Source organism: Aquarana catesbeiana, linkage group LG02 (genome assembly GCF_042186555.1).
Source record: "Aquarana catesbeiana isolate 2022-GZ linkage group LG02, ASM4218655v1, whole genome shotgun sequence".
In the NCBI taxonomy this organism is placed as follows: domain Eukaryota; kingdom Metazoa; phylum Chordata; class Amphibia; order Anura; family Ranidae; genus Aquarana; species Aquarana catesbeiana.
In genome coordinates this window covers 667,066,111-667,087,031 of record NC_133325.1, presented here as the reverse complement: position 1 = coordinate 667,087,031, position 20,921 = coordinate 667,066,111, and the positions used below count along the sequence as shown (strand labels likewise).

General features: G+C 42.7%; 1 protein-coding gene across 1 annotated transcript in view; it reads right to left on the bottom strand.

The window, feature by feature from the left end:
• SLC43A2 (solute carrier family 43 member 2) overlaps window positions 1-20,921 on the bottom strand; it is a 104,721-nt gene that overhangs the window by 48,932 nt on the left and 34,868 nt on the right. Inside the window, exon 3 of the mRNA XM_073616635.1 lies at window positions 1,435-1,651. Coding sequence (XP_073472736.1) covers window positions 1,435-1,651 — 217 coding nt within the window. The remainder of the gene's footprint in view (window positions 1-1,434; window positions 1,652-20,921) is intronic.

The window sequence follows — 20,921 nt, the reverse complement described above, 5'->3', positions numbered from 1 at the left end:
CTTGTAAATATGTGTCCACTAGATTAGGTTTTTTTGCACTGTATATAGTGTCAAGTTTAGGATAGCGCCACAGTTTTTAATTCTTCACGTGGGGTGTAGTGCACCATTGACACGTCACAAGATTTGAAAATATTCGTTACACAGTTTATATTCACTAAGTGGCAGCTATAGTTAGGTTATACCAACTGAAGATAATCATCATCTAGGTTGATTCTCCGAGGCGCAGTGGTGGTCAACTAAGTATAGGGTGGATATTATACCTAGAAGCACCGCTTATCAATGGAGAGGTAAACCGCCTGCTACCTATACATCTTTCAGTCACCAGTGGTGATATCTCAGTACAAAGGCCCAACTTACTAGCTGTGATACTTTTTAAATTGCTGTGTTTTTGGAAAGGCAATGATAAGAATGCACATAGGCGAGTGTGAACACTCATTGCACTAACACGAGTAGAAATGGATATATGAACTGTGGTAAGGATAGTGGCGACACTATAGGGGTCGCTGCAGTCACACTTTCTACTGGGCCCTGCCGTTCTGCCTCTGTGGGGGGCCCCAAGACCCGGCATCTCCGCCTGCATCCCTGGCTGTCCGTTTAACATGCGGGGTGGGAGGCGGCGATCGGCAGCAGAGATGTGCTGGGGGTCCAAGGTGCACAGCAGAGACCAACAGGGGAACCTCTGGAGGGGGGGGGGGTGACTGTCTGGGGACCCTGGTGTAAGGGGGGCTCTCTGGGGACCCTGATGTAAGAGGGGGGCTCTCTGGGGACCCTGATGTAAGAGGGGGGCTCTCTGGGGACCCTGATTTAAGAGGGGGGCTCTCTGGGGACCCTGATTTAAGATGGGGGGCTCTCTGGGGACCCTGATGTAAGAGGGGGGCTCTCTGGGGACCCTGATGTAAGGGGGGGGGCTCTCTGGGGACCCTGATGAAAGAAAGGGGCTCTCTGGGGACTCTGATGTAAGAAAGGGGCTCTCTGGGGACCCTGATGTAAGAGGGGGGGCTCTCTGGGGACCCTGATGCAAAGGCAGGCTCTCTGGGGACCCTAATCTACGGGGGAGGGCTCTCTGGGTACCCTGATGTATGGGGGGCTCTCTGGGGACCCTGTAAGGGGGATCCCCACTATGTAACGATATTTTATACATACACACACACACACACACACACACACACACACACACCCTTCATGGTTTCTTGCACTGGGGCCCTGAAGATTCTAGTTTTGCTTCTGGGTAAGGAGATGTCATTGCAAGAATGAGGGAGCCGAAGCCAAACGGCTTCTCAACTCAACGTTGCCTGAAACTAAAACGCACTGTGGTTGACTTGATTTTATTTCTTAAATATTACAGATTTAAAATCACAGTATTTCACCTAGTAACCAAAGTATATATCGCTGCTATGGGCAGCATTATCTGAAAACACATAAAAGATTACTCACCTTCCGCTTAGCCTCAGCTTGCGTGGACCATACTTGTCCATGATGATTCCCAATGGAAGCGAGATGGCACTAAGCAAGAAAGATCCCACTGTAAAAGCCAGATTTAACATTTCATCTTGTTCTTTACACACCAGCCAGCCATTGAGCTCTATAAGTTGTTCTTGCTCTGTGTCATTTCCATGAGTACTGCTGTTTGTAGAGTTAAATGTTGCATTTTCTGTATAGGAAAGAAGGAAGAGGTAGGTCTGTGTAAAACATTTATGCTAAAACTGATACCACAACATTTACAATCAAACACAATAACATCAGATTACTATGTAAATGTGCAACTGTCTTCAGACATATTATAAAGCTAGATTTTGTAAAAAATAGTTAGTGTGACCATACTCTAAACAAATAAGATACATGATGTATGGATTAGAGCATTGGTAGGAAAACCTTAAAGCGGAGTTCCAGGCTTTTTTTTGTTTATTAAAAGTCAGCAGCTACAAAAAGTTTAGCTGCTGACTTTTAGTAAACAGACACTCACCTGTCCCACGGTCCATCAATGCGGTCGCCCGAAGCCTCGCTCCTCTCCCCCTCCTCTCCGCAGCACCTCCATTGAAACTGTGGGTACCCGGCTGTGACAGCTGGCGGCTTCAGGATCAGGCGTGCACTGCGCATGCTCAAGTCGCGCTGCGCTCTCCCAGTGGACAAGCAATCTTCTGGGACCTGTGACGTGTCCCAGAAGATTGCCAAGAGGGAGGGGCCAACTAGGGGGAGAGGAGGAGTCGCCTAGGCGGCCCGTAGTCAGAAGCAGGAAGTGGGACAGGAAGTTCCACTCAAAACTAAGCACCCCCCCCCCAAAAAAAATAACATGCCAAACGTGGCATGTAAGGGGGCGAGGAGTGCTAAAGCGGAAGATCCATTTTTGGTTTCCACTCCGCTTTAAAGAGGTGGAGATCTACCTGAACAACAGGGGAAGTCAAAGATCACCGGGCACAGTGTCACCTCCTCACACCCGATTAAAACCTCTAATTGTCGTACTACCGTGTTGCAAACATGTGCATTGCATGGCAATCATGGGTTTAAATCAGGCGTTGAGAAGGCAACATATCGCCTCCTCACCACTTATCAACACACACTCGGATCGCTTTTCAGAGGAGCAGCACTTGAATAAGTGCTTAGTTGCTCTAACTTTACAAGTAGTCCCTCTGCATTGCACTCTCTTTGATGCTCTGGAATGACGGGTCAGCAAACCCAGACCGCGATTCACCAGTCACTTGTCAGAGATCTACAGGTTACTGACCCTCAGATCAGAGCATCTACTGCTATTCAAACATGCTGTACTCATGTAAAAGCTCTGAAATCTGTGCAGAAATTGACAATCAAATTGGTTTTAGCTCTTTCACTGCCAGAGTCATTTTTGCGTTTTTTTGCACACGATTAAAAAATAATTTTAGCCCTGAAGATTGCAAAAAAACATCATATATTTTCTGAAAGCAGAAACCCCAGAGCAGGGCCGCAGATAAGGGGGCACCACTGGTCCTCCTGTACGGGGCCTAGGCAGCAGGGTGAATTGGATGTGGGCAGGGATGGTGATAGGGGGAATTACTGGAACCAATCCCCTGTATGGCTCTCTCTGCAGCAGCTAAAAAGCTGGCTTCTTCTCTTCTCCATCCTGTTGGCTTTCAGCTGCTGCAGAGAGAGTCATACAGGGGATCGGTTCCAGTAATTGCCCCCCAGCCACACCAATCACCCCCCCTGTGCACTATACATTTTCCCCTGCTGCCCAGGCCCCCTCCCAGCGCTTCCAGATTTCCCTACTCTCCTCACGGTTTGCAAGCACACAATAGGATCCTTCAAGAGTAGGGGAAGGGTTCGGTAAATATGTCATTTTTACCAGCCCCTTCCTTTTTCTGAATGAACACAATGAACGATCGGTTCTGATCATCACTGTGTTCATTCATGACTGAAGCATTGGCTGTATGGGGCCCTATGGTTTCTTAACAGCAGCCCTGCCCTGGAGAATAAAATGGTAGTTCCAATTTTTTCCTGTTATACAATATTAGCACAGGTCTAGCAAAAGGCAAAAAATTACAATAAAAAAACACACTAAAGTCAATTTTAGGGCATAAAAAAGCAATATATTACCCAATATTTTAGTAATATCTAAAAGATGGGGTTGAGCCAAGTAAATAGATACCCAACATGTAGAAAAAATTGCATGCAACCATGAAATGGCAACAAAATTTAGTACACTAGATTTTCCATAGGCAGCGCTTTAAAAACCTCTACAGATCATCAGTTCAGCGCTACACAGGAGCCCTGGGGCTAAAATGATTGCTCTCACTCCGGTGGGTGCAGTGAAATCCAACGTGTATTGCAAACAACGTTTTCGCACATAGGTGCCCCTGGTACATGCATTTACGCTTGTACGTGTGTGTTTGTGGGGTTGGGGGGCTTCTAAAATTTGGTGGGGGATTTTATGTGTTTGTGTGTAACTTTAATGTTTTAAAAATGTTTTTAACTTTTTTTTTGTCACATAGGAGACAAAAAGTCAACTATGTAATGATTTTTTGGGGACAGGTTCTCTTTGTTGAGACATTCAGGGTCTGGGGTCAAAAAGACCCCGGATGTCTCACCTGTGCCCCAATGAATCCAATGCAGTGCACTGCATTACAGTCTTTCCTGGCCATGCTGGCCAGGGAAAGTGAAAGGGGAACTCAGAAGTGATGTTTTACATGTCACTTCTGGGTCAGCAAGAAGGAGAGGAGAGCAGACACAGGTCCCTCAGCTCCCTCCCCTCTACCTGGCAGCACCTGCCATGGTGGTCCTGGGCCCACAGATAAGCAAGCGGATCCCGGGATACAAGGTGTTGGTGCGTTACCGAGGGGCTTAGAAGCGATCGGGCGGGTTCTTGCCATTGATCATCATGCCAATGATAAGTGATCTGTAGATATAGTCATTTTTACTAAGGGTTCTCTCGGACTGGAAAGATATTTCTAGGGTGTTCCAGAAGTAGAATAAGCAGAGGCTCTGGTATCTTCTTGAGACAGATCTAACAATGACCAAGGCCCATACTATTACTATTTGGATGTTTTTAAGGGTTCTTTCAGACTTGCTGTGCCCTTGGGTACCCTCCTCACCACCTGCTTCAACCTTCTATTGCTGCACTACCGCTCCGCAATTGCACATGGTTGCGGTGTAGCCCCATGAGACTCAAAGGGCGAGTTTGACAGGCAGTACCGGCTATTAGAAATGCTGCAAAGCATCAGAGCTGCAACATCTTTACAGCCCTGCCCGGCTGCATTGAGACAGTTCAGGTGGGCAGCCGAGGGGGCACTAAAACCATGGCTCAACTACCTATTTTTACCGTGGATTTTGGGAATACAACAATTTTTATGGGGAAAAAGATACAATACAGACAGCACTGGAAGCAGTATTGGTTCGGCTGCAAAATTTGGGCTAGTGGTGCAAGGTCCTTTTTGACATTGCAAAGATAAGTGTCTACTCCACTAGGCACAATATATACACCTTTGTATGGTACAAGTGCTCACAGCTTCTATGCAGCTCATCATTAAAAACTGGGGTGAAATCTAAAGAAGTTCTAAGTAGCAATTTTTACCGTTCATTTTAAATTTAGTGGTTGCATGTAAACTGCATGCTTTGCTATGGCTTACAAGATAAGATCAATTGCATTCCTGCCCATAATGTCACTTTATGGCTTCAACTCTCAATTATTAACTTTTTTTCTGGAACTCGTTTGTTCCTTCTTTTTTTTTTTTTCACAACTGCAGAAGTGTGTGGAGATCTCCCCAAGAGGGAAAATGACAGCAACACAAGCTAGACAGAGGTTTTTCTCTTTACAACTTTACTAGGGTATACTTTTAAACCAGTGAATGTGACATTTACCACACAGCACTCAGCTGTTCTTTCTTAGCTTAGCACATTGAGCACAGTAAAAGAAACATTCCCCAGGAAACTATTTGCGAAAAATGTACCCAAGTTTATAACTTTAACTTTCAATGCTGCTGGTTCCCGCTTTCTCAGTGCTGCTTCCCTGAACTTCTGGTCTTCACAGGAAAGAGAAACAGTGCAGTCTCCAATCAGTCTGTTAGTTTAGAAAAGTTAGGAGGGAGGAGCAGGGGAAAGAGTCCTGCCATCCTAGGCTGCAGGGCTGTGTGTTTCTATTGATACATATGCTGCAAGAGAAAGAAGCCACCTTGAAAAAGGAAACCTGGGTCATGGCACCGGTTTAAACTGGAAAATAAGCAAGGATTAAAAGATATAGAAGCTACACACTCAGTAAGTGTGTAGATCAGCTGCTGAAAGTGCTTACAAAAACAGATATCAATTTAAAGTAGGACTCCAGGAATGACTCGATTTAAGTATGCATATCTGTTATCCAGGCGGGCTGCTGGGGATGCCCACCCTACACACAGTGAGAACTGTGATCTTCCACTTCAGTGGGAGCAGCTTCTCCCCTGCACAAAGCCACAAGGGTTGCGCACTTTGCGACTCCGCCATTCATAGAAATCATTGTAGTTTTTTCAATAAATACGTGTTCTCTGATTGAAGGAGATGGAGAGGAGGGTGGTGAGGTCATGATCTCTATCTCGTCCAATCAGAGAACACACACACCGGACCGGTAAAATCATGGCTTTCACTATGTGTAGATCAGGCTACTACAGTGCTTTACAGAAACTCCCAGGACCTCAGCTATACATACATACATCCAGCCAGAGATAATTCTGGGAGTTCACCTTTAACTGCAGGTGAATCAATCACTGTACAGTGGAACCTTGGATTACGAGCATAATCCATTCCAGGAGAATGCTTGTAATCCAAAGCACTCGCATATCAAAGCGAGTTTCCCCATAGAAGGCAATGGAAACAAAGTTAATCTGTTCCGCATTGACTTCTATTGCATGCAATACCACATGTGGCCAGAGGTGGGGGGCGCTGGAGAGCCTCGGAAATACTCGGGGACAGCTCGGCTGAACTCCGAAACCATCGGAAAGGCTCGGAAACACTCGGGAACTGAGTATTTCCGAGTGTTTCCGACCGGCTCTGAACCATTCTGAGTGTCACTGGCGCCCCCGCACCTCTGGCCAAACAGGTTCCACTGTAGTTTAAAATTCATGTATCAGGAAGATACAATTACAGTGAATGTCACATTCACCGCTTTATAAATCTATTCCAAAGTGTTTTTGTCCCCCCAGTGGAGAGATTTCTCTACACTCTCAGTCTAAATTTTCCCCACTCTAGACAATACAAAAAAGGCTGGGATTCTAACTTTAATTCAAATGTAAAAAGACCAAATAAATTCTAAACATCCATTTCATACAGATTCCAGACAAATATTTATCCTGCTCATGGCTTCTATTTCCTCAAGTGCATTGGCATGAAAATGGCAGTGTATTGCCAGGCACATATTTGTTTACTTAAGTTTCAGAATTTAGAGAAAGTTCTGGCTGCTTCATGGAACTCAATGTTACTTCTGTATCCAGATGCTTGGGATCAGTTGTGTTTATAACAATGCTAGACACCAGGGGTTATTTTCTAGCAGGACACAATAATGGAATCCTTAATGTCTTTCTATAAATAAATCAATACACGCACCATGCTACTAGGAAAACAACCAGTGGCAGAAATGACCTATGAGAAAGGCTGATTCATCTCTGACTATGCTTTGGCAAATGCAAAAAGTGATGTACACGACCTCTTCCCACAGAACATCCTTTATTTCATGCTTTGATTAGGTCAATTAATTGACAATAATGTATATCTAAAGGCAACATTTTTAGAGTACTTAGAGTGGTGGAGGTTAGAACCACTGTCAGCTTTCCACTGCTGTCTTGTGTCCCCGTAAGGCCTAATTCACACGTGTGTACTTAAATTGTTACTAAACCCAGGACACTGAATTCACTATATCTGGTCTCCCACAGTACACAGAACATGGAAATGCAATTATTTTAGTAAATATAAACTGCTAAATACCTTTTCTTATCAGAAGTATATAGCAATCTTGTAACTTGTATCTGTCTGTTCTTAAAGCTTGCAGGAGAAGTTTTCATTCTCCCTTGACCCTCTGTCTGGACAGTGCTGATTGGCCCTGTGCTGATCACATACACCCCCCCCCCCCCCAAAAAAAAAAAACTCTCTAGCAATACACACCAAACTGAGCATGTGCAGCCTGACTCCTAATGTTGTGTTCTATCACAAGATGTTTTGGAGTCAGTTAAAGAAGAAGAGGATCAGAGAGACAATCACAGCTGATCACATGTAAACAGACTTGCTGGTTATCGGCAGTTCTTTCTACACATGCTGTGTCTGTGTGAGGAAAGAAGAGCCGAAAACCAGTAAGGCTGTCATTACATTGTTTACACTAAAATTCAGTGCCTTAAATATCAGTGCAGCCCCATAAGTGCCCATCAGTGAAGCTTATCAGTGCAGCCTCATCAGCGCACATCAGTGAAGAAGAAAAATGACTTATTTGCAAAATAACTAAGAAACTAAGAAGAAAAATGTTTTTCACAAAATTATCGGTCTATTTTTTTTTTGGTATCCATAGAATTTTAAAAACCCAGTGGTGATTAAATAACACAAAAAGAAAGCTCTATCTGTCTCAAAAAAGTGATAAAAATTTAATATGGCTACAGCGTTGCATGACTGTACAATTGTCAAAGTGCAACAGCACTAAAACCTGAAAATTGGCCTTGACAGGAAGGGGGTGAAAGTGATCGATATTGAAGTGGTTAAAGTGGGGGTATGTACAAAATTTTGAGTTGCCACCAGAACAGGAATAGAGGGGAAATCTTCCAATGAGGACATTTGTTCCCATACCAAGGTTCTAGGAAAGAATTTTTCTCACATTAGAAAGAAATCTTCTTACTTCCTGTTGTGTCTACAGGAGAGGAAGTGAAGAAGATTTTTCCTAATGAGATGCAGATGGAAACAACCACAACAGTTTAAACTATGTCCTACCCGTTTTTCTTTTCCTACTAAAATCTAATATCCTTTAGGCCCCTTTTACACATGCTGTCCGATCAGGTCTGCCTGTCCGTTTTTCAGGCAGACCTGATCGAATCCTCCATTCACCTCCATGGAGTGACGGATGCCAGCTGTGACATGTCTGCTGACATCCGCCAAATCCAGACGGGTGGAGGTCCTATTTTCCATTCGTCTGGTGGATCGGATGAAAACGGACAGGCGGTCCGTTTTTCATCCGATCCTCCCACAGAGGAGAGCGGGGACCTCCACCCGTCTGGACAGGTCCAGCTCTGCATAGTGAGCGGTGATGGCCCTGTTATCCACCTGCTCGGTGGAGATCAACGGATCGATCCCCCACTGAGCATAGTGGAGTCCATCAAAACAGACAGCCCCGTGTGAAAGGGGCCTAAGACTCAATCTATCTTATACAATATGGCTGCTCAATGAACAATAATCATGTGCAAGCAACTGTTCATTTCACTTTACTGTAGTCCTACCAGTAATTTCTTAATGGCTACTATAGGTTAATGGAATGCAGTTGAATGGTGGGGGAGAGAGTCAATGGTAAAGCTAGCTCTTGCTCACACTGTTGCAATGCCAGACATTTTGTAATTTTTTTTTTTTTTACATGCTCTCACTGCAGGCGGGAGTAGGGAATTCAGTGGGCCAGACACTGCCAGCAATGTTCTAAGCAGAGCAGTGCCATGTCATTGCTTTTGCTCCCAAAGTCAGGGGGTAATTGACAGGTGTGAGGAATTTCTCTCTTTTAGTGGCTAAGGTCTAAAGAAAACATGAGTATCATTGATCCCTATGGAAAACAGATGGTTAGTGGACATATGGGGAAATGTACTAAAACTGGAGCACACAGGATCTGGTGCAGCTGTGCATAGCAACCAATCAGCTTCTAATTTCAACTTGTTCAATTAAGCTTTGACAATAAAACCTGAAAGCTGATCTCTATGCAGCGCTGCACCAGATTCTATGTGCACCCATTTTAGTAAATCTGTCCATAGTAATTAATACAGCAGATGCTAGACAATCAAATCATGGAAATTGTATGGTCAGTGCCATTTTCTCCAGTCCTGAATGTTTCTTTGGTTTTGTTACACAGTTATAAATCAATGTAAATTATATTTATAATAAATTATATTTATAAAATCTAAGATTTCTACTTTTAAATAATTCTATTAACGTTTTGGTAACAGAATCTGATATAGTAAACTAGCACATAGCATGTCCGTCTACAATGGTCTGTCTCTTTTTTTCCACTCTGAAAAATGGCTGGTATGGAAAGTCATATATAATAAAATATGACTTATTATACCCTATGAGGGACCATTAACACGTTTTGCTTTTTACTAATGTGTGTTAAAATGCGTAGTTTAATGCTCTTTATTGTCATGCACGCTAACATGCGCATATGCTTTGTGACGTGCTGCAGTTTAGTTTATGTGGCACAGCAAAGTACATACATGTTAGGTCTCTTTTACACATGCGGACCATTTGTCTGTTTTTCATCCATCCGTTGACGGATGAAAAACGGACATCAATACATCTCTATGGAAAAATAGATGTAAACAGATAATCATCCTTTTACATCAGCTTACATCCGCCAACATCTGTTTTTTGAAACAGGTCAAAGCCCTATTTTTGTTCCGTTAAAAAATCGCAACGGACGAAAAATGTCTGAAAAAAAAATCTGCATGTGAGAAATGGCACCGCAACACACAGATGTGAATGCTCTTAAAGTGTGTTGAGAGTCAATCCAAATGACACAACAAACAACACAGGAAGGTGTGCATTAGTCTGGGTTCATACTAGTACGACACGACCATTGTACGCCTGTCATCCTACTTTGCCCTGCGACATCGGTCCTACTTCCATCCTACTTGAATGAAAAGGATACGATTTTTCTCCGACTTTGAGATACTCCGACTTGTTCTTTTAACCAATCAAAGCAATCCCAGTGTGACATAAATTCCTTTTTCTGCTCCTGTAATCACCCTGTCGGATGTCACTAGTTGGATGGTTAGAACTTTGATCCAACTTTAATGATATTGAATGGGCTGAAAACGGACCAAAGTAGTGCAGGAACCTTTTCTAAAGTCGGACCAGTTAAGACGGCTCTCATAGGACACCATTGATTTGTACACGTCATGCGACATGTGCTCCCAAAGTATGTCGCACCAGTGGGAACGGGCCTTAACGCACATACATTAAGACAACACAAAAGTGTGAAGGGGCCCTAATTCTTGAACAATTTCAAACACTAATGGATTGCCAGAAGTGTTCTTCTTTAACTGCTTGCGGACTGCTGCATGTACATATACGTCGGCAGAATGGCACGGCTGGGCAAATGAGCGAACCTGTACGTCCCTTTGAATTTGCCACAGTGTGGTCATGTGCGCGCCCCAGCGGCACGCGCATGAACCTGCCGCGAGCTTCATGAGTAGGATCACGGGTCCCCCGGACTCGATGTCTGCGGGAATACCCACGATCGTCTCACGGAGAGGAAGAACGGGGAGATGCTGATGTAAACAAGCATCTCCCCGTTGTGCCTAGTGACAGTGTCGCTGATCATAGCTCCCTGTGATCGGGAGCAGAGATCAGTGAAGTGTCACTTGCAGCCACTCCCCCTAACAGTTAGAATCACTCCCTAGGACACTTAACCCCTTCCTAGCCAGCTAGTGGTTAACCCCTTGACTGCCAGTGTCATTTTTTTAGTAATCAATGCAATTTTTTTAGCATTGATCGCTGTAAAAATGACAATGGTCCCAAAAATGTGTCAAAATTGTCCGATGTGTCCGCCATAATGTCGCAGTCACAATAAAATTCGCAGATCGTCGCCATTACTAGTAAAAAAATAAATAAATAAATAAAAATGCCATAAAACTAACCCCTATTTTGTAGACGCTATAACTTTTGCGCAAACCAATCAATAAATGCTTATTGCGATTTTTTTTTTTTTTTTACCAAAAATATATAGAAGAATACGTATCGGTCTAAACTGAGGAAGAAAATAGTTTTTTTATATATTTTTTGGGGATATTTATTATAGCAAAAAGTAAAAAAAAATGCGTTTTTTTCAAAATTGTCGCTCTATTTTAGTTTATAGCGCAAAAAATAAAAACCGCAGAGGTGATCAAATACCACTAAAAGAAAGCTCTATTTGTGGGGAAAAAAAAGGACGTCAATTTTGTTTGGGAGCCATGTCGCACGACAGTCAGTTAAAGCGACGCAGTGTCGAATCGCAAAAAGTGCTCTGGTCTTTGGCCAGCCAAATGATCCGGGGCTTGAGTGGTTAAAGCAAGTTTTTTTTTTTTCATTTGAAATCAGTGATCTTATTTCAATAGAGATAACAACTAAAATGCAAATAAAAAGTGAAATAGGGATAAAGAATAAGACAAGAAAGTTTTACTGAATCAAAACGCATGCTGCACAATGTATTTGGTGCTAAATATAATGTAATTCTCACATACCACAGATGGGTTAATAATTACCTATGGAATGGTAAGCATGTAGCTAGATGGAGATGATGTATGCAGTATCTTCTTCTTTCCTCCCATCCCCCTTCAGTTGTATGGGTGAGTCTAATAATGGCCTTAGTAAAACAAGGATAAGGTAACAGGAAACAGATGTGGGTGAAAGGTCAGTCAGATAGGCCATGGAGGCACAGCCTATGCAGTAAAGTTGTAGACATTGTAATATGTTATTGGCATTGGCTTCTTCTACTTTGCAAAGCTACACTGCATAGACAGTGAGAACATGGTGCTGAGTAGAACTTATCAGTAAACAAGTGACTGTTATAGCTCTGGAATGGAACAGGCTCTTAGCCAGTGGTCTCAGCACTTTTCAAGAACTCTGGCACAGTTCCCAAAACAAAAGAATATTTGTGACTCAGGACATCATAGCTGATATTTACATGAACCCTTCAGATGGATCCATATGAAAGTTTATTAAAGTGATTTTAAAGGTAAATTAAAAAAACAAAAAAAAAAACAAACATATCATACTTACCTCCACTGTGCAGCTCATTTTGCACAGAGTGGCCCCGAACCTCGTCTTCTGGGGTCCCCCGGCGGCTCTCGCGGCTCCTCCCCACATCTGATAACCCCCTCGGAGAAGCGCTTCCACAAGCGGTTTACCTTGCGCTCCCAAGTCCAGCATTCAGCGTCCATAGAGGCCGAATGCAGGACTCCCCCCCCCCGCTCATGTCATTGGATTTGATTGACATCAGCGGGAGCCAATGGCTGCGCTGCTATCAATCTATCCAATCAAGTGCCAAGAATCCCGAGCAGAGGGACAGCAGGTCCCCGCCAGGTCAAGTTCGAGGGTGCAGGTTAATAAAATGCATTAAGTAGGATGCATTAAGGTGAAAAAACACGAAGGTCTAAAACTATATTTTTAAAGTGACACTAAACTCTGGTTTAACCAATTAACCACTTCAGCCCCGGAAGATTTGGCTGCTCAGTGACCAGGCCATTTTCTGCGATACGGCACTGCGTCGCTTTAACTGACAATTGCGCGGTCGTGCAATGTTGTGCCTGACCAAAAAATTGACGTCCTTTTTTCGCACAGATAGAGCTTTCTTTTGGTGGTATTTGATCATCTCTGCGGTTTTTGTTTGCGCTATAAAAAAAAAAAAAAAAAGAGCGACAATTTTGAAATAAAACAATATTTTGTACTTTTTGCTATAATAAAATGAATATAAAATATAAATAAATATCCCCAATTTTTTTTTTTAAAAAAAAGCAAATTTTTTTCTCAGTTTAGGCCGATATGTATTCTTCTACATATTTTTGGTAATAAAAATCGCAATAAGTGTATATTGATTGGTTTGCGCAAAAGTTATAGCGGCTACAAAATAGGTTATAATATAGATTTATGGCATTTTTATGATTATTTTTTTTTACTAGTAATGGTGGCGATCTGCAATTTTTATCGTGACTGCGACATTATGGCAGACACATCGGACACTTTTGACACATTTTTGGGACGATTGACAATTATACAGTGATCAGTGCTATAAAAATGCACTGATTACTGTATAAATGTCACTGGCAGGGAAGGGGTTAACACTAGGGGGCGATCAAGGGGTTAACTGTGGGGGGAGGAGACTGACTATAAGAGATGACAGATCGTGGTTCCTAGCTATTAGGAACTGAAGATTTGCCTCTCCTCACAGAACAGGGATTTGTGTGTTTACACACACAAGTCCCTGTTCTGCCTCTAGTGCCCACGAGGGCCAGCGGTCATCGCGACAGCCGGTCACGAGCATTGGCACCTCCCCAGTGCAGCGTGCGCCTGCTATCCTGCTTAAAGGAGCCGACGTACAGCTACGATAACTCGCGGGATCATGCCGACCTGCTGCAGTATGATGGCGGCTGGTCGGCAAGTGGTTAAGGTCCGCCCTATAGCAGCTTTACTGCTACAGGGCAGCACATCTGCACCTGATCGTGTGTGTGTGTGTGTGTGTATGTATGTATATATATGGGATGGTGGAATCAGGGGCATGGTGGGATCAGAGGCATGGTGGCATGTAGGGGATTAGAAGCATGGTGGGATCAGAGTGGGATGGTGGGATCAGAGGCATGGTGGGATCAGAGTGGGATGGTGGGATCAGAGGCATGGTGGGATCAGACTGGGATGGTGGGATTAGAGGCAAAGTGGGATCAGACTGACATGGTGGGATGAGGCAGAGGGGTGATGGTAGTGGAGGGATGGGATCAGTGACACTGGCATTGCTATTGGTGTCAGTTGATTCTCCATCCTCCATGCTGCTCAGTGTGTCTTCCCCCTTCCGGTGCCTCCAGTGATTCCTCTGCTTATGTCGGGTCTCCTTAAGCTCCTCCCCCCTGCACTGTACTGGCTGTCAGCTCATCAGCTGATTTCCTGCTTTGGTGAAGGGGAGAGGGCTTTATCCACTATGCAGGCTCTGCCTGTGTTTCTCCCGGAAAGGCAGAGCACTGCACGGAGCGACAGATGAAGTAATTGAAAATGGATTCAGCCAACTCGCAGCATCGTGAACATCAGAATCGCGATGCACCGATGCTGCGATTATATTCAACACCCCTAATATATATATATATATGAGCTGACATTTACAGGTAGACACCTGACGGTGGGTCGCTCCCGTCTGGCCTAAGGGCAAATGGATTCCAGGAAGTAAATGCTACATGAATCATCTGCCCTTACCCAAGATGGTCCAGGCCAGAAATGCCAGATGGATGTTTTTCAAAGTGATTTCTTAGCAAAATAAAGCATAGAGACATGAATGGATGGATAGGTGATTTTGTTTTGAATATTAAAACGTGTTTTTAGTTTGTGTTGCTCAGATGCAATTTGGTTCCGCTTTAATTACACCTATGTGAGACTAGCATGCAACAAAAAACGGACGAACGGTCACCCGAAATCTGATTGTGTGTACGAGGCTTTACTAGTAGTACTCATCAGTACACATTCTTATTACAAGACTGTTCAGTATACACAGATGCTGACCTATATAAAAGCAGTAATCAATGCCAGACAACACTTGATGAGGCAACATCGTGCATTGGCATAAAAGTTAAATGTGATGCAATCTAAGGTGTGGCCTAAATGACGCTGTTCAGGTGGAAAGGGATCAATTCCGGAACAAACTGAACTAAGAAATCGAACAGGACATGCTGTTGTGCTTTGAAACATTAAGCAAACATTAGTAAAGCCTGGAACAGTCTGAGCAACAGTGCCTGGACTACGCCAGCCAAGGAATCCGAGTTATTCTGTAAACTGATTACACTATGTCCATATTAGCAACATCAAGTATTTAGCCCTTATCTTTGTAATACTGCCTGTCTCTAGGCCATGTGTAAAACAATGATTTTATATTGCCCTCTACCACAGTCCTGCTTCCACATTTATCGCACTTCTTAGGCCATGCAGGGTCAGTCACTTTCTGTGATTTCCATTTTTTTTTGTTCAGTTTCCCTTTAATAACACATGATAGTTGAAGATGCATTCCTTTAACTAAGAAAACTATACTGGTATTTTTTAAATAAACATGACAAAATACACTAAGGCTCGGTTCACACTGGGGCGACTTGTCAGGCGACCTAGTCGCCTGACAAGTCGCCTCCCGTTCTGTGCTATGGAACCGTTCTAATCGGAGCGACGCAAGTCGCTCCGACTTAGAAAAAGGTTCCTGTATTACTTTGGGGGCGACTTGGGGCGACTTGCATAGACTTCTATGCAGAAGTCGTCTCGCAAGTCGCCCCGGCAGTCGTTTGCAGGTCGCCTCGCTGAGGCGACCTGCAAGTTGTGCCGCCCATGTGTGAACCGAGCATTAGGAGTATGTAAATGTATCAACATGTAAAATGACACATTACTCAAAACATGAAAATGAAAATGAGATTAAGGTGAAAGATACCTGGGAGGACTACACTGGAGATTAAATCTTTCTGCTGAGATAGTTAACCACTTGTTGGCTGTCACCTCATCCGTACGCCAAAATCAATGTAATTCAAATGAGTTAACTTTTAAAAGACAAGAAGAAAAGGACTGTATAACATTTTCAACATTACAACTCTGGATGCAAAAATCTGCATCGAGTTATACGCCCGAACGCAAATACAGTACATTTAATGCAGATACTTGTAAAAGCCACGTACAGCCATTGACTTCTATAGGTGGCTGTATGCAGCACCTGTGGGCTGGCTGGGAAATACACCAAAATTCAAATTGGGTGTAAACCCCCACATATAAGCCTAAAAAGAAATGTCTTGCATATACCCACTGAAGGGACTAGCCTCAGGTGATGCACAGAGATGAAAAAAAATCCTCCTACATAAGTTGTACCTGTTTATCTGCATCACTCTCTCCTCTACAGCCTCCTAAAGCACACATTTTTACACATCATTTTTTAGCTCCAGAAGGTAGGGGGCAGGAATCGGATGTCACACACAGCACAGCATACAGCAGGAGCTGAGTATAATCTGAGATTTGAGTGGAGGGAAAGAACACTCCTTTATACAGTCTTATAGGGAAACATGCACAGCCTAGGCTGTCAATAACCTTCTGTAAGGGGGAGGGGAGATCTCCCAGATTGTCTGGTGTTGGTATAGCCTGTCAGAAGTGACAGGCAAGTAAACACTATAGAAGGATATTCTTTATTCCTTTTTCATTTCAGAGGGTTACAACGATATACATGCCTCCAGCATGTATCCTTACCTGTCAAATATCTCCCCTCTGTCTGTTATGAGACCCGAAAAACTGCAGATTCTGTGGGTGGGTCTGTTGTCTGGAGCTCGGTGGGTGGAGTTGTGATGTCAGTAGACTTCCCGCTCACCTCTACACTCCCCTTGTCAACATGTATTTTTTCCTATGTATTTTTTACACTGAACTTCTGCTATGATCACTAACATCCAGTCAAAACCCAGAAAAGTCACCACATGACTTCAGCATGACCAATCATGCTGAGATATGAAGCAGCCAATCTTGGGAGAGCTGGAGAAGAAAGGAGAAGGGGATCTGAAGTTCACAGAATGTCTCTCAGGCTCATGCATGAGATATGTAAATCACCTGTCACTCACAGCAAGGGGGAGAAACAGACTACTATTTCTCTGTCAATTTTTATCTCACTGAAAAAAGATAAGAGTACTGCTCAGAGCTGGATTAACTCTTTGTGGCAAGACTGGGCACAGATGACATGAAATCCTATACTGTACAAGGTACAAACCTTAATTAAAAAAAAACATTTTCGGGTTTACATCCACTTTAAGCTATCTGGCCATATATGACTGTGTGTATGAGCCCGGATTCAGTGTGGTCACCATAGTGGGCGTAAGCTGCACTGTGACTGCCACTATTTTCATTTAAGGCCTACCTTTAACTAGTTAATGATTAACTGTTTACATTAATAGGAATAGGAATGCATTCTACAGCACTGTGGATATCTCTGGATGGACCAGTTGGGGTTCTTGATTACAGGAACACCTAGAAAAATGCTTATCAATTTATAATTTATTTTGTTTAAGGAATTAAAGAAATAGTGAACACATTACAAGCTAAGCATGCTCAAAGGACAAGTGAGTAATTTGAATCACCAAGAGGTGTATATATGGGAGGCTAAACCTCATTCTTAGAATCACTGGTCAGAAAGACAAATGTTTCCAAGTAGCACTTACTTGGCTAAAACAACATAAATTATGATGGCAGAAAATTCCAAACCCATGTGCACATAGCATAATGGCTTTCTTCTTCTCTGATTATGATCATTAGGTTAATTTGTAACCATAGTTAGTTTTAGAATTGTGTATAGGAATATTTTAAAATGTGACCTTCCCTACAGTAACAGAAAACTACTAGCGCAAAAAAAAAAACCAAAAAAAAACTGTACAGCAAAGTAGAAGTACGGTAGTTAAAAAATCTGAAAGGCTTTTATGGCCCATTGTTTGCAGGAAATACGACCAATTCAAATGTTGTTTTTAACAACCAGAATAATGCATTGTGAGGTCTACATTAGTGCAGCTTGAAACAAGGCAGGGTAAACTGATAATTAGTGGTTTAAAAAACAGGTTCTATACATCAGATAACTGGTAGCACTGCGTACAAGGATATCCTTTAGGTGCTGAAATATACAAACCCATAAAGTGTAAACCTCTGAAATGAAAAATAAACAAAGCATAACCCTCTATAGTGTGTAATAGCCTCAATCCAAAGTACAGAGTGTGATTTATGTCTGATCTCTCTTCCCTGTGCTATCTGCACTTCTGACAGGTTATCTATACGCCACAAAATCCCAGATGACAGCCCCACCTGCACCCAGAAGATGACTAACAGTATCAGATGTGCATGTTTCCCTATGAGACAATGTAGAGGAGAGGTGTGTTCTTTCCCTCCACTCAGGTCTGCGATTACACTCAGCTCCCTGTCCTATGCCATGCAGTGTGTGACGTTAGATACCCACCCCCACCCTAAAGGAGCTGAGAAATAGTCTTTGATCTGTGTATTTGATGGACTGTAGAGGAGAGGGGGCTGCAGATTAACAGGTACAACCTATGTATCACTTAAGGCTAGTCACTTCACTGGGTATATGTAAGGATTTAAAACTCCTTTAAAGGTTTGTTCTTGGAATGTGGTATCTTTAGTGGCTTTAAACACTGACAAAGTGTACCATAAAATCTTGTCGGCTATTTTATTAAATGCTCATTATTTATTCATACTGTGTCTCTCTATGACAATTTAAAGCTGAACTCTAAAAAAAACAATATCTGCACATATGCTATATGAAAATATTTACCCCTGATGATACAGTATGTGCCTTATTGGTGGATGCTGCTGCATTATCTAAAAACTCTAAATGTAATTCATTCTGATTCCACTGTAAACATAGAAATTCTGGCTCCTAACACTACATTCCCAGCTTTAGTACACAGCATACAATGAAGGCTATGTAGGTTGCTTACACTTCACCTCCTCCATTCATAAAAGGTTGTGTAATCTTTTTGCAAAATACCAGGAAATCTGTGAATGGAAGAGAGGAAGGGCGGATGAACATCACAACCCCCTCTTCTAATCACAAAACACCTTCTGTTATATAAAAAGAATGTAAAACATTTTATAAATGGAGGAGGGGGGGTGCGAACAACCAAAAAACCCTTCACTGTATGCAGTCTACTAGAGTTGGGAGTGTAATTTACAGAGCTGAAGGTTCAGCACTTACAGTGGTGTTCAGAATTAAAGCTAGAGATTGTATCTGCAGCAGCATCCACCAACGGGACACATATCATTATGAATAATTTATTTTTACATAGCAAAATGTGCAAATATTGTTTTAAGTTAAAATCTATAGAAATAATTCAGATTTTGAACTTAAAGTGTTACTAAACCCACAACAGTAAAATCAGTCTGTATATGAAGCATAGCATGCTTGTTATACTCACTGTGGAACCTGAGGGGTTAATCCTCTGCATTGTGTAAAAAGGTTGTTTTATTCTGTATGCATAGATCCTTCCCTCCTGCACTGTCTATTTGGGGAAGGCCAGCTAACACAGGCAGAGTAGCCGACCTGCACATGCTCAGTTGTGTCTTTTATGCTGGAGAGAACTTTTTCTTGTTCTCAGAGATAGCCAGGTCACATGATATTGACATCACACGTGTGGGCGTGTATACAGGCTGCAGTGAAAATCTCCTCCTTCCTGAATTCTCAGCACTGGAGAAACTGTGCAGTTTATCATATAACCACGGTATACAGATCATCCAAAAAAGGTATATAGTGTCAGTATTTTAATGTAAAAAGAAGATTTATAATCTGTGGGCACTGTGTGTGTGTGTGTGTGTGTGTGTGTGTGTGTGTGTGTGTGTGTGTGTGTGTGGGGGGGGGTAGATGAATTATTTTCATATTACTGGGTTTAGTAACACTTTAATAAAAACATGCCAATAATTCTACTCAAGATTCTTCAAGTTTTGTGCATGCTGGGCCAAAATATGATTAGGCAGCAAAGTGCCCCTGGAAATTATAGTATAGTGTTCACAACTATATCTGAATGCCTAATCTCTTCTCCAATACATCAATAGTTAATAAACCATGCCATCTTTACTTAGACTAGGGCAAAATTTCCAACATGCCCAACATATGCAAATAGCCCTCTGCATAATCAGAAAAGATTGTAGGTATGTGCCATATACAGCAGGGGTCTCAAACAGCCCTTCAGCTGTTGCGAAACTACAAGTCCCATGAGGCATTGCAAGGCTGACCGTTACAAGCAGGACTCCCACAGGCAGAGGAATGATGGGACTTGTAGTTTCACAACAGCTGGAGGGCCGCCCTTTTTGAGACCCCTGATATACTGTATATACAATGCATAATAGGAGCATTGGCGGAATTCTTTCTTCCTCTACTTTCTACTCCAGTGTAATTATTCAAATAAATCGGTTCTGATAGTATTAGGAATACAGATGGTGACCTGCAGAACATAGGTCAGTAGTAGACAACAGCATGAGAAGCTCAGATCACTGGTTTTGTTTTGGATGAATAAGTAGAAAGCCACCTGCAGTGCAAGACTCTATAACACACTGCCTTACTTTAACAGACTGACATAGATATATAATCAGCGTAGAAGAACTTCATTGTTCTAGTTGTTGGCAATGTCAGGATGCCTTGTGGTAAACAATAATCAGCCCACTATGTTCACCTTTCTTGGCAGGCTCCTGAACATCAACCTGCAGCTTTGTGTATATCCCTTTTCAAACTTTTATAAGATGATCTGTCACCTATACAAATGGTCTGTGCATGCATTCATCAGATAAAATAGCACATGTCTACTCAGTTATCAGTATTCACAAATAGTATTACTCTCTGGGTGTGACTATGTAGTATAACTGCCTACACCTTCCAATCACATAGCAGTGCCCAGCAAGTCCAGTCTGAGACATAGGAAGGAGAGGGTCCTGTCTTGGGCACAACTGAAGATGGAGCCTAAAAGAGTGCCTAAAACAAGCCCATAACGTCTAACCCTTAACCTAACCCAAACATC